We start from the raw sequence: 12,984 nt of genomic DNA, 5'->3' as shown, positions 1-12,984 counted from the left end.
GGTGTGGCTCTGAGCGACGCCGAAGCTTCGGTTGTGTCGCCGTTCACGAGCAAGTCGAAGACGATCCAGTCGGTGGTTGATCTGTGCCGTGAAGGTCGCTGTAGCGTGGCGACTTCGTTCGCATCCGTTAAGTTTCTCATCATGTACGGCCTCATTGGCTCCGTGCTTCGGTTGTTTATGTACTACCACGCTATCAACCTGTCGCAGTGGTGCTGGATCCTGGTGGAGGGTTTCATGCTGGTGGGATGCTCGTACGTCATTACACTGTCGAAACCGCTGGATGAACTGAAGGAAATGCGTCCGACGTCGAGTCTGATTGGACCTACCACGCTTTCATCCATCCTCGGACAGGAGGCCATCAACATCGTCTACCTGTGCTTCAGCATCCACATGCTGTCGAGTCAAGTCTGGTACTGCCCGTTCTCCCCGGACAACGTGGATGTTGCCAAGTGGTGGCTCATGTCGGACAACCACCTTGCCACGACGCTCTTCTTCTCGGTCATCTTCCAGCAGCACATCTCCGCTTGGGTCTTCAGCTTCGGCTCGACGTACCGCCAGCCGATCTGGAAAAACTACTTGCTCATAGCTTTCTTCGCTGCGGTCGGAGCACTCGACCTGTACATGCTCCTGGGCGAGCCCAGCATTGTCACCGATCGCTTTCGTATTTCGAGTGGCACCAACGTCGTTGGACTGCCGGACATTCCCATGCCCATGAGCTTCCGCCTCAAGTTGTTCGCTATGCTCCTCGGCAACATCTTCACCTGCATCCTGTTCGAGTACTTCGTGGTGCTTGGACCCGTGCGTTCGTACTTCCGCAATAAGTACCACAAGGATCTGATCCCGATGAAGAAGTAAGAGGAACGAGGTGGTGTACGTGTTGTAGAGTCTGCAGTCTAGATACTCTTAAGTCATACAATCATCATCTGAATTTATTAGATCATTCATCCTTTTCTTGATCTAATGTACTTGATAACTCTGCACAGTGTCCCAAAAACCAATCCTCGTCAAACCCTTCATTTGCTAAAAGTGCTGCACGATCAAGAATGATCGTGCAGCACTTTTACGTTCATCGTTTCAGTGAACTAGCAACACGTAATACTATATGACATGTTGCTAATAAGCAACCATGCGGGTAATAAAATATGCTTGGATGGCATTCAGACGAAAAAAAAACATCAAATTTTTGATGGGCTTTTTCGTCTGAATAGTTTCGCTTCAGCGACGCAGGTAAATCTTTACGTGTTAAATCACATCTGCGCTGTAGGGGCCGAGCAAAATACATATATTACTCAATACCGAGTGCACAGCGTGGTTGTGATCATCATCTGTTACGTGTACCAGATCGGATGTTGGCGTACATGTATTTCAGGTGTGCGCTTATCTACGTGCTGCTAGGCTGCTTGCCCACAATTAATAGACAGTCTTAAGGCCTGCTAGGCTCCTCGTTCACCACTCCTCCGTGAGCAAAGGGGCTAATTTAGTCTGGCAAAGCAGGCACAACAATACTCGAGTGTGTTTGTCATAACGAGTTACCAGCGCTCTAATCCTGACCAAGCATAGGCTAGGCTTATCCACGTCGTCTGTTTTGTTTGATTACACCTCGTTACATGATCTGCTGCTCGAAAACATTCTCCCTGCTGAACTCTATCCCAGCGCCAGTGATCAGTACGCATTGAGTCATTCGACAATTTGCTTCGGCAGACAGACTTCGATCCTTCGCGTTCACCGATGCCTCGCTGGTTCTTAGTGCTGGTACTAGCCGCACTTGCAACCTCGCAAGTGCGTGCTGCCCCAGCAAATCAAATGGACTTCGCCGCTTGTCCGGTCCGCCATAGCCCCGAATACTACTGCTGCGAGTACTCGGAGGTCATCAAGGTGCTCTACACGAAGTACAACCGACCGTCGGGCGGTGCCTACGAGCCATACTACGTGGACGGCTGGAACAAGCAGCGCCAAGTGAACTTCCCAGTCGCAATGTATCATCCCAGCACGCCAGCGTTCAACTACACCGATCCCAACACCGTGTGTCGAGTGCAAGCCATGACCGACAAAATATCGGGCAAGCTCACTGAAGAACTACAATGTGCTGAGACCAACTCATCCCTGCCTTCTGCTTCGCAAGACGGCACCATCTTCTGGACGTACAAAGACAACTGGCGTAACAACAACGCCTCATTCCCGGTGGGCGCGAGCTGCTACAGCCTTATGCGTCATGACGGAACCGTTGATATGGATCTGAAGACTGCTTGTACCATTGCAATGCTTGACCTCGCTATGATGCTGCCTCCAGTCAGATTCACCACTTTCATGGAGACGCCCTTGGTCACCATTTACCTCCTGTACATATCGTTCTTTGCATTACTGGGATTCTGGATCGTTTTAAAACACTATCATCAGAAAACCAAGCAGTTGGTAGACGATATCGATAAGAAGCTGCTAGCGACGTCCCAGTATTCTGCGAAGCTTGCTGCGGGTGATAACTACAGCCGTCGCACGAGTATCCGAGCCTCAGACGTGCAAATGCAGGCAACAGCTAGCGAGGATATTGTACAGATGGGCTTCTCCAATTCGTCGTTCGGCTCGTTCGTGTTCGGCTGCTTGGTGGTAGCGTCGGTTGGTCTGAACATACTTCTCATCATTATCATCGCTGATTTCTATCGCAACTTCGACCCGCCGCTATTTGACATAAGAGAGGACAACACGGCCGTCTTCTTCATAGTATGGGTCTTTGCACTCGTCTGGTTTGTGGTCATCATGTCGATGCAGGACCGCATCTCCAACTTCTTCCGTCTCCGTGTACCACTCGACAAGTGCAAGTTCGTCTACATGCTCAAGCGCGACGAGACGGAAGTGCTGCTTGCCGATCGTTCGGGTGTATCGGACTTTGTCGCTAAGGTCGAGAGTTTCTTCGCCTCCAAGGGAAAGATCAGCGGATACCGTACGACTGTTCCGGTGGTGGAGGTTGATGGTCTTCGTGTTGTCGAGTTCCAACACATCCGCTACGTGTACGAGGAGACTGAGCAACGCTTCGTGCCGGGAGCCGTCGCACTTGGTCGCACCTACGATGACATGCAACAGGAAGCCAGCGGTCTATCAGATACCGAAGCGAGACACCGTATCAACACGGTCGGATCGAACTCGGTCGATGTGGAAATGCCGTCGTTGCCGGTATCTATGGCGCAGGAGTTCTTCACACTGTTCTACATCTACCAGATCATGTGCTACTACGTCTGGTACTACTTCACGTACTGGAACATGGGTATCGTCATGACGGTTGTGGTTTTGGGCGCTGCCGTAGTTAACATCTACACGCAGCGTCAGATCCAGTCGTCCATTGTCAAAATGACCCGTTATCGCACGGATGTGACGGTATTCCGCGCTGGTGAATGGCGAGTGTTGTCATCTCCTGATCTGGCTCCCGGTGATCTGGTGAAGGTGTCTGAGAACTGGGTGGTGCCGTGCGATATGGCCATCGTGAAGGGCACGACGGTGTGTGACGAGTCCATGTTGACTGGTGAATCGATGCCGGTGCAGAAGTTCCCGATTCCGGAGCGCAGCTCGGAAGTGTACGATCCTGAGAAGGGCAGCAAGAAGCACACGCTGTTCGCCGGCACTCGCGTGTTGTCTTCGGGTCGCAATGAGGAGATTCTGGCTATTGTGCAGACAACCGGCGCACACACGACGAAGGGCCAGTTGATCCAGTCGATCCTGTTCCCGATTCCGATGCGTTTCAAGTACAACGAACACCTCAAGGTGTTGATCGGCCTTCTGTTTGTTTACGCTTTGATCGTCTGCATTGTCTTGATCTATTTCCTCTTTGGCAATGGTATGCTCCGCAACCGGTTCGCCGCGTTCTTTTCGTGCGTTTTCGTGTTGTTTTGTGTCGTTAGTCCGCTGTTTCCGGTTGTCATCACGGTTGGCCAGGTGAACGCGTCGCAACGCCTCGAGAAGCTTGGTGTCTTCTCGCTCAACGTGCAGCGTATCACTCTCGCCGGTAAGGTGCGCATCTTCTGCTTCGACAAGACCGGCACGCTCACTAAGCAGGGACTCGATTTCCTGGGCGTGCAACCTGTCCAGAACAACCTGTTCACTCCCATCGTCAACGACGTCAAGGATGCACCGTCATCCGAAGAACTGCTGTACGCCCTGACAACGTGCCACTCGGTCGGTTCGCTTGAAGACCGTCTCGTGGGTAACGAAGTGGAGGTGCGTATGTTCACGGCGACGGGCTGGGAACTGGTCGAGAAGGAAGGTGTACAGCCGTACGTGCGGTCGAAGGTGGACCCGGGACTGGAACTCGAGTTCGTCAAGCGCTACGACTTCGATCACCACCGCATGTCCATGAGCGTCGTGGTGCGCAACCGCAAGAGTGGCAAGTACTACGTGTTCTGCAAGGGTTCGTACGAGCGCATGCAGCAACTGAGCACACCGGGAAGCGTGCCGGCCGACTACAAGAGCGTGGCTGACCGTCTGGCCAAGGACGGGTGCTACGTGCTGGGTCTGTCGTACCGCGAGCTGCCGAGCGACTGGACGCACGACCAGGTTGTCGAGTTCGCCGACAACCGCGAGGCCGTGGACGAGAATTTGTCGCTGCTGGGTCTCATCCTGTTCCGCAACGAGCTGAAGGACGACACGGCGGACGCCATCGCCAAGCTCAAGGCCGGCGACATCCGCACGGTCATGATCACGGGTGACAACGCCATGTGCGGCTGCTACATCGCTCGCCAGAGCGGCATGGTGTCGTCCAGCTCGCGTGTGATCCTGGGTGAGATGGTGTCGACGACGGAGGTGAAGAAGCTGGTATGGCGCGACGTGGACTCGGAGGAGGAGTACGACCTGCCGGCTGTGAAGAACCTTGTCGAACGCGGTGAAGACGTGGAGCTGGCCGTGACGGGCGTGGCGTTCGACTACTTGGTGTCGATGGGCGAGATCAAGGGTTTGCTGCTGCACATCCGTATCTACAGTCGCATGACACCCGACGGCAAGGTGGAGTGTGTGAAGCTGCATATGGAGACGGGTGCGGTGACTGGCATGTGCGGCGACGGTGGCAACGATTGTGGTGCTCTTCGTTTCGCGCACTGTGGTGTGGCTCTGAGCGACGCCGAAGCTTCGGTTGTGTCGCCGTTCACGAGCAAGTCGAAGACGATCCAGTCGGTGGTTGATCTGTGCCGTGAAGGCCGCTGTAGCTTGGCCACATCCTTCGCGTCCGTCAAGTTCCTCGTTGTATACGGCCTCATTAGCTCGATGTTGTGGGTCTTCCAGTCGTATCACACCGTGATGGTGTCGCAGTGGTGCTGGATCCTGTCGGACGGATTTTCGCTGCTCGGCTGTTCGTACTTTATCACGCTGGCGAAGCCGCTGAAGGAGCTCAAGCCTGTTCGTCCGACGTCCAGTCTTATCGGGCCCACCACCCTCGTGTCACTATTCGGCCAGCAGGTTGTCAATATCATCTTTCAGTGCTTCAGTGTCCACCTACTAACCAGTGAGGTCTGGTACTGCCCATTCTCACCCGAGTACATCGATGCGGCCAAGTGGTGGCTCATGGCGGACAACCACTTGTCAACGCTGTTCTTCTTCACGATCATCTTCCAACAACACACGGCTGCTTGGGTCTTCAGTTTCGGCTCGATCTACCGTCAGCCGATCTGGAAGAACTACCTATTGATGGGATTCCTTGCGGTACTAGCGACAATCGATCTGTATCTGCTTCTAGGGGAGCCTAATGCCGTCACGGACCAGTTCCGCATCTCCAGCGGCACGAACGTCGTTGGTTTGCCGGATATCCCCATGCCTCTCAGCTTCCGTCTCAAGTATCTCGGCGTCGTTCTAGGCCACTTCATTGTCAGTGTCTTTTTCCAGCATGTTGTAGTGCTCGGCCCCGTGCGCTCGTACTTCCGGAAGAAATACCATTCGGACGCGATCCCGATGAGGCAGTAGGTTGGGCGATTTCGCCTGAATGAATGAAGATATAACTACAAGACCACCGGTTTACCGATCTCATAACCGGCAAAAACTGTGCCGTTGGATGGGAAAAAACGAGAAAAAGCCACTAAAAATTTAATGGTTTTCTTTGGGCTGAATGCCATCCCGGCTAATCAGCCGGGATGAGATCTCATATCAGTATTATTACGAATAGTAGCGCTTACTACCATTTAGGGAGAAATTACTATTTCTAAAATGATTGTGCTCTTATCCATTAAAGAACAAGTAAGGAGCATCTTATTCGCATCAGATGCTATTTAAATGTAGGGAAGCTCAGATCCGGTCTGATTCGACTGATTCCACACAAAACATTAGGAATCAGCCGAATCAGACCGGATCTGAGTTTCCCTACATTTCAATAGAAAACATGCTCTTCATCTGTCAAAGATGTTCTTCAACAGATGGAATCAGAACTGAGATCTAACCGGTCCTGCAAGTACTGTACCGGTAGATCCGGAGTCTTACATTCATGACACCTGTACTCATCCAGAGAATATTTCTGAAAGAGCTAAATTCTAAACCTCACATTTGAAAGAGAACTCGAGAGATCTGATTGGCCGGGATGGCATTCAGACGAAAAAAAGCCATTAAAATTTTAATGGGGTTTTTGTCTGAATGCCATCCAACGGATGGTTTATTTGGAACCCAACTCAATAAAGTCAAATTGCCATCCCGGCCAATCAGATCTCTCGAAATATTTTTTCCATTCCCATCTAAGTTATTTGTTGTGATTTATATTTGTTGTTGTGACCTAAAAAATATACTAGTAGGACGCTCCTGTCGCGTCCTATATTTTTTGGCGCATCAAATTGTACGGCTGCCACCACTTCACCGTTCGGAGTGTATCAAATCCGTTGCCATGGTCTTTGCGTCTCTGACTCGCTGTGCGCGCCCGTCGCCGCTGCGCCTTGCTCGCCGTCTGAGCACTTACAAGCCGGACATCGAGGCTGTTAAGAAGCTACGCGCGGAGTCGCAGGCTCCGCTGAAGGACGTGCGCAATGCCTTGGCTGCTACCGAAGGCGACTTCCCGGCTGCGTTCGAGTGGCTGCGCAAGAAGGGCATTGCTTCGGCCAGCAAGAAGGCCGGTCGCCAAACTGGCGAGGGCCTCGTGGCCGTTAAGGTCGCCGACAGTGGCCTGGCCGCCGCCATGGTGGAAGTCAACAGTGAGACGGACTTCGTGGCCATGAACGACAAGTTCCAGGCGCTCGTCAGCAGCGTGGCCGGTGCGTTGGCCGAGGCTCCGGCGTCGGAGGTCGTGACCCAGCTGCCCACCGACAAGCTGGCGCTCGTAGAAGTGGACGGTGCCACCGTGGCCGAGAAGGTGCCCGAACTGGTGGGCGTCGTCGGTGAGAACGTTGTGGCCAACCGTGCCGTGCAGTTCCAGCTCGAAGAGGGCACGATCTGCAGCTACCTGCACAACGTGGCTGCCCCTGGCCTCGGCCGTGCTGGTGCGCTTGTGGCACTACAGTTCCCGTCCAAGACGGCGTCGGCCGAGCAGGTGGCCGGGGTTAAGGAGCTCGGCCACCGTCTGGCCATGCACATTGTGGCCGCCAAGCCGCGTTTCCTGTCGCGTGAGACCGTCCCGGAGGCGCTGGTGGAGAAGGAGCGCGTATTCCTGGCCGACCAGGTCAAGGACTCGGGCAAGCCCGCACACATCATCGCCAAGATGACGGAGGGCCGTCTGAACAAATTCTTTGGCGAGTTCACATTGCTGGAGCAGGACCACTTCATCGAGGAGGGCAACCCCAAGGTCGGCGTCTTTGTCGCCGAGCAGGCCAAGAAGCTGGGCGTCGATGTGTCAGTGGCTGCTTACGAGCGCTTCGAGGTCGGCGAGAGCAAGGAGGAGGAGGCGTAAGCGCATGATTTAGAGAAGACAGCGAGCAAACAATAGACACCGCTTTCGCTCAACCTACCCAACGATGTGTTGACTTTTGCTGCTCTATCATTTGCATACAGTGGAGATGAGTGGATGTGAATTGGCATGTAGGAATGGCATTTACAAGGTCAGCACAGTGGCTTCTTAGAACATGAAGACGGGGTTGTCCACCGTAATAACGCGCGTCTCCTTCTCGAGAGCCTCACGCACGACCTTGGGCAGGCCGAAGAGGCCCATGTGGCTCACACCGTCGAGGAACTGGAGCGGCTTGCTGATGCGCGACTCCACGAGGGCGTTGGTCGTGGCGATGCTGCGCTCGCGGATGGCCGTCACGGCGGCGTCGCCGTCACCGTCCTCCACGTTGGTGGCCATGTTGAAGGCCCAGATGCAGCCGAACGACGGAATGTCCACCGTGTAGGGCACGACCGTGTTGAAGTTGGTCTTGAGCGTGCAGTAGATGGACGAGAAACACTCGTCCCAGTTGTACACGGCGCCGGGGCCCGACTGGGTGACCATGTAGCCGCCCTTGTTGAGCTTCGAGTTGGCGTACTTGTAGAACTCCTCCGTGTACAGCACGTAGCCCGGACCGGCCTCAATGGGGTCGGCGATGTCCATGATGATGACATCGAACGTGCCGTCGTACTGCTTGAGGAAGGCGTGCGCGTCCGTGTAGTGCACCTCGAGACGCGGGTCCTCGAAGGCGCCGTCGGCCCACTCGGGCATCTCCTTGCGGCACATGTTGCACACGAGTTCATCGATGTCGACCATCACAACCTTCTCGACCGACTTGTGCTTGAGCACCTCACGGGCCGTGGCGAACTCACCGCCGCCGCCAATGTAGACGGTCTTCGGGTTCGGGTGGGCCAGCAGGGCCGGGTGCACGAGCGTCTCGTGGTAAATGGCCTCGTCGTTCTTGGCCGACTGCGTCTTGCCGTCCAGCACGAGCGTCTTACCGAACGAGTGCGTCTCGATGATCTGCATGGTCTGGAACTTGGACTTGGCCTCGAACGTGATGGTCTTGAGCGCAGCCGACAGGTACAAGTCCTCGGTCAGAGCCTCCTTGTACCAGAACGACTTTTCCATCGGGGCCAGCTCGGCCTGCTCGGTGGCAATCGCTTCCTTCTTGTGCTGCTGCTCGGCCATGGTTCACTGTGGGGCACTAGGACGATAAACTCTAATGAAGGAGGTGAGACTTCTAGTTGCATTGACACCTCAGTTTGCAGCCAACCACTAGATAGGGATAGGGATAGAAAAGGATGAGCCATCATTTTGATATGGCAAGTCTTGTATACTTACTTTAACCAAGTAGAGATATACAGGTTTGTAGTGAAATGATGGTACCAACCTGGCATTCCCCTAAAAATGCGTAACGTCAGCTGAAATTGTCATGGACGGCAGGTACCTTTATTTGCGATCGACAAGAGGCAACGGAAGCTCCACTGTCGACTGCTTAGACTGCTTGTCGGAGACCTCCTGATCCGAAGCAACTACAGATTCGATGCAAGCAGTAAGATCGTCACCATTGCGGTGCTTGGAGTGGCCCGATGCGATCTTGTAAAAATTTGCTCGACGCAGCAGCATATAAGCAACCCGAAGTAGTTGCAGTGCCTCCTTCTGCATACCAAACAAACGAAGATCCGTCAATAATAAGCATATAATACACTAAATCAGTCGCCACGTACCTCAAGACACGACCCGGCCGTGAAGACGTCGAGACCCAGCAAGAGTCCGGTCCCGAAGTCGCACTCGTCACTGGCGATCGTAGCTCGAGTAATCAGTTCACTCAGCTTCTTACGTGCTGGCGACGTCTTGCCTGCTTCCTGTCTCACTTGATGCAGCAGGTCTGCAAGGTCTTTTCCGGTCGTAGGCAGCTCACGGTATCCCGTATTGCTCTTGGTGTCAACCGGAACCACAATACCAAGTTGATGCAATGATGGAGCGACAGTCTCTTTCGCTCTTTTACTTCGAAGAGCCGATTCTGATTGCCCTCTAGCGCACGATTTATGACCTTCGATCTTCTTAAGCAGATCCGCAGTTTTGGCAACCCCGAGAGTCGATTGACGCTTCTGCAGTCTGCTCTCCAGCAACTGGAAGAGATTACTCCCTACGATGTCGAATTTGCACTCACGACTGCTGTCTGCGCACACAACGTACTCTGGAACTTGGTCAGGAGAGTCTCTACATTCAGGAAAACCACAGTTATACCACCGATTTATCCATAGCGATTAAGACAGAATGCTTGAACAACCTGAAGTATCCCCAGTGTCGACCTTCGTCACTCTCAGTGTCCACAACAACAGTTGCTACCTCTGGCGGGTCGAAAAAGAAGCGTCCATGTAGATACAGAGGCTTGTCCACCGTCACCTCCTCCTTGGCGGCCAACAAGTCGAAAGGACCAGTCAATCGAAGCCCCAAAGTGCCCACAAACGCCTCTGCAGTTCATCAAATTGGCCCGTTAGAGATCAGTCGCTGCCATTTCAAGGAATGATCGGTCATCTCACTGCAGGGGCTCTCGGGTCTCAACTCCGCTGCCAACTCGAAGACGTCGTATAAGTCTCCAGGCGCCTTCAAGAACAACTTTGATTCTAAAAACGCATCCCACGCCGACCGATGCTCCGATGTTGCTGGCTGCGTTGCGGGGGTGTTTTCATTATCACTGGCCTTTTGTCGCTTAGATGGGGTGTCCACTGTGTCCTCACGACCACGCAGTCGACTCGAGCGGCGCATGTTGGTGCAATTGAAATGTGGAGGACTATTCATATTTTTGTGACCAGAATACAATTTAGTAAGCCGGTGTGTATAATGTATACATATGTGTGCATGTACACAGCATGTAGGACTATAAAAGGCTCACTCAATATCGATCACATTTTTTGTGTTATGGATTTTGAACAAAAAGTACTTTGTATAGAAAAAGTGCGCCTTGGTTTCGGACCACTTTTGATCTTTTTTTTATTATGGTGGCCCACGCAGTCAAAGCAAGAACTTTATTCAGAAAAAGTGCTTTATGACTATGACAATGACTGTGAAGCACTCGTCTCATGATGCAGCTTTCTAACCTGGCATCAGCAGATTTCTTACTCATAGACTAGAGTCATAGGACCTGATGTACACACTGTGTGGCATGCTTACGGTGCTGCAGAAGCAAATGCCACACCGTCATCGCGTACGCTGCACTCATCGACAGATCGTGAGAAGACAAACCTTGAACCTGAACACGGTGGCATGAACGCTAGTGATCTGTCGCCTTTGGTTGGCACTAAAGCGTGCTCTATGATTTCATATGATTCGAATTGAATTGTTTCGGACGCTACGAAGCAATTCACATACATGTACTCGATATGATCTCTATGGAACGAAGCTTAACACCCGCTAGCTTCTCTGGTTCCAGGGAGGCATGCAGATTATTCATATGCAGTTCGGATGTATGACATTGCCGTCCAGATTTTGGGTTGTGTCGTTCAGAGTCTGAACAGTAGACCTGTTGCTCTCATGGTAGCAATGCTATCCTAACAAGGGCGAGGATGAAACCAAATGAGTCCTGTAGCGCACAGTCATAAATAAGTCGAGTGAGAACCACGTTTCTTTAGTTGTAGGTTCGACGATCCTTACAAGTTGGACAACGGGGCCCAGGACTCATGCAGATGCTTTATAGGCAGCTTCGGGAAGGCATTTTGGATGTGCTTCGGATTAATTGAGATGGAGCCGTGCCAAACTTTCATATGTCGATAACGCTTCAGCAGGTCTTGGCCATAAGCACGAGTCATACAGGATGACTCTACGCTTTCCTAGGACACTTCTAACATTTCCAGGTTTTCCTTTTTACCTCATTGCACAATCGTTTATAGCTCACAAAGGACATTTCTCCGAGCTTCATCGATATGTGCAAGATGAACCGACTTCAGCTCGTCTTCGTCGCTGCCTTGGCTCTCGTAGCTCGCTCCACTACTGCCGTCACGATCGGGTCTGCTACTGGTCTGGCCACCGGAACCACTGGCGGCGGCGATGTTTCTCCCGTCTACCCGACCACCATCAAAGAGCTGGTCGCGTATTTGAGGGATTCAAAGCCCCAGGTGGTCGTTCTCAACAAGACCTTCGACTTCCGTACATTGGAAGGCAACACGACTGCCGAAGGATGCCGCCCAGACTACATGCGCAAATGCGTGGCGCTCAACAACGGCTTCAAAAGCCAAGACGTGATCGTACAGGACGGCGACATGAAGAACACGGGCGGATGCACCGGCGGCGTCAGTGTCAACGTCACCTACGACAATGCCCCATTTAACCGTTTGAACGTCCGAGGCAACAAAACCATTCGTGGTATCGGCAAAAACGGAGTGATCATGGGCAAAGGACTCGCGCTCAATGGCGACAATATCATCGTACAAAACATTCACATCACCGAGATCAATCCACACCTCGTGTGGGGCGGCGATGCCATCACCATCCAGGGTCTCACTGACGGAACGGTGCCTCTGAAGCACATTTGGCTCGACCACATCAAGATCTCCCGCATCGGACGCCAGTTTATCGCAGTTGACAAGGCTGGTGCTGCCACTATGACTATCAGTAACTCGGATTTTGACGGGCACACCGAGTTCTCAAAGACGTGCGACGGACACCACTACTGGAGCTTCCTCTTCTATGGTAAGCACACGGGGATCAGCATGATCAACAACTACATCCACTACTTATCCGGTCGTCTCCCGAAGGTCGGCGGCACGCCCGACACCAACGCTGTTGTCCACATTGCCAACAATTTCTACAAGGACAACTCGTACCATTCAATGGAGATCGGAACCAATGGCTACGTGCTCGCTGAAGGAAACTACTTTGTGAACACGACGAAGCCACTGTACGATGGAGACGACCCGGATGTTCCCGGTATGGTCGATGGATCTATCTACGCGCCACTAAAGTCGTCTGAAGATGAATGCAACGCTCAATTGGGTCGTCTGTGTGAAGCAAATGTGTTGGAAGAAAGCGGACCTTTTGGATCGCGCAACGGCACTATTGCACTCGCGGAGATCAAGCCACACCCTACGATTGCTCGTCATAAGCCCCAACAAGCTCAGCAACTGCAGCTATCGGCTAGTAACTTCGGTGTGGGTGAGCTTGAATAGATG

At 52.8% G+C, this 12,984-nt stretch overlaps 6 protein-coding genes across 6 annotated transcripts in view; 4 read left to right on the top strand and 2 right to left on the bottom strand.

The window, feature by feature from the left end:
- PPTG_24384 (hypothetical protein) overlaps positions 1 to 855 on the top strand; it is a gene marked incomplete at both ends in the record, with an annotated part of 4,207 nt that extends 3,352 nt beyond the window's left edge. The window contains one exon of the mRNA XM_008916815.1: positions 15 to 855. Coding sequence (XP_008915063.1) covers positions 15 to 855 — 841 coding nt within the window. The remainder of the gene's footprint in view (positions 1 to 14) is intronic.
- An 840-nt stretch (positions 856 to 1,695) lies between these two features.
- PPTG_18912 (hypothetical protein) lies at positions 1,696 to 6,212 on the top strand. Its single transcript, XM_008916812.1, has one exon. It carries the CDS (start codon positions 1,729 to 1,731, stop codon positions 5,935 to 5,937), a length of 4,209 nt encoding a protein of 1,402 aa, XP_008915060.1. The 5' UTR covers positions 1,696 to 1,728; the 3' UTR covers positions 5,938 to 6,212.
- Positions 6,213 to 6,733: 521 nt separating this feature from the next.
- On the top strand, positions 6,734 to 7,943 carry PPTG_18911 (translation elongation factor Ts). The gene has a single exon (XM_008916811.1). The coding sequence runs from the start codon at positions 6,842 to 6,844 to the stop codon at positions 7,835 to 7,837; it is 996 nt and encodes a 331-aa protein (XP_008915059.1). The 5' UTR covers positions 6,734 to 6,841; the 3' UTR covers positions 7,838 to 7,943.
- PPTG_18910 (spermidine synthase) lies at positions 7,882 to 9,079 on the bottom strand. Its single transcript, XM_008916810.1, has one exon. The coding sequence runs from the start codon at positions 8,999 to 9,001 to the stop codon at positions 8,003 to 8,005; it is 999 nt and encodes a 332-aa protein (XP_008915058.1). The 5' UTR covers positions 9,002 to 9,079; the 3' UTR covers positions 7,882 to 8,002.
- A 37-nt stretch (positions 9,080 to 9,116) lies between these two features.
- PPTG_18909 (hypothetical protein) lies at positions 9,117 to 10,591 on the bottom strand. Its single transcript, XM_008916809.1, has 4 exons — positions 10,360 to 10,591; positions 10,107 to 10,290; positions 9,541 to 10,036; positions 9,117 to 9,472 (listed from the first exon to the last, which is right to left on the bottom strand). The coding sequence occupies exons 1-4, from the start codon at positions 10,583 to 10,585 to the stop codon at positions 9,263 to 9,265; spliced, it is 1,116 nt and encodes a 371-aa protein (XP_008915057.1). The 5' UTR covers positions 10,586 to 10,591; the 3' UTR covers positions 9,117 to 9,262.
- A 1,157-nt stretch (positions 10,592 to 11,748) lies between these two features.
- Positions 11,749 to 12,981, top strand: PPTG_18908 (hypothetical protein; the record flags this gene model as incomplete). The annotated part of the gene is made up of 1 exon (XM_008916808.1): positions 11,749 to 12,981. The coding sequence occupies one exon, from the start codon at positions 11,749 to 11,751 to the stop codon at positions 12,979 to 12,981; it is 1,233 nt and encodes a 410-aa protein (XP_008915056.1).
- Positions 12,982 to 12,984: the final 3 nt, after the last annotated feature.

Source organism: Phytophthora parasitica (assembly GCF_000247585.1).
Source record: "Phytophthora parasitica INRA-310 unplaced genomic scaffold supercont2.89, whole genome shotgun sequence".
In the NCBI taxonomy this organism is placed as follows: Eukaryota; Oomycota; class Peronosporomycetes; order Peronosporales; family Peronosporaceae; genus Phytophthora; species Phytophthora nicotianae.
This window is presented reverse-complemented; position numbering and strand designations above follow the sequence as displayed.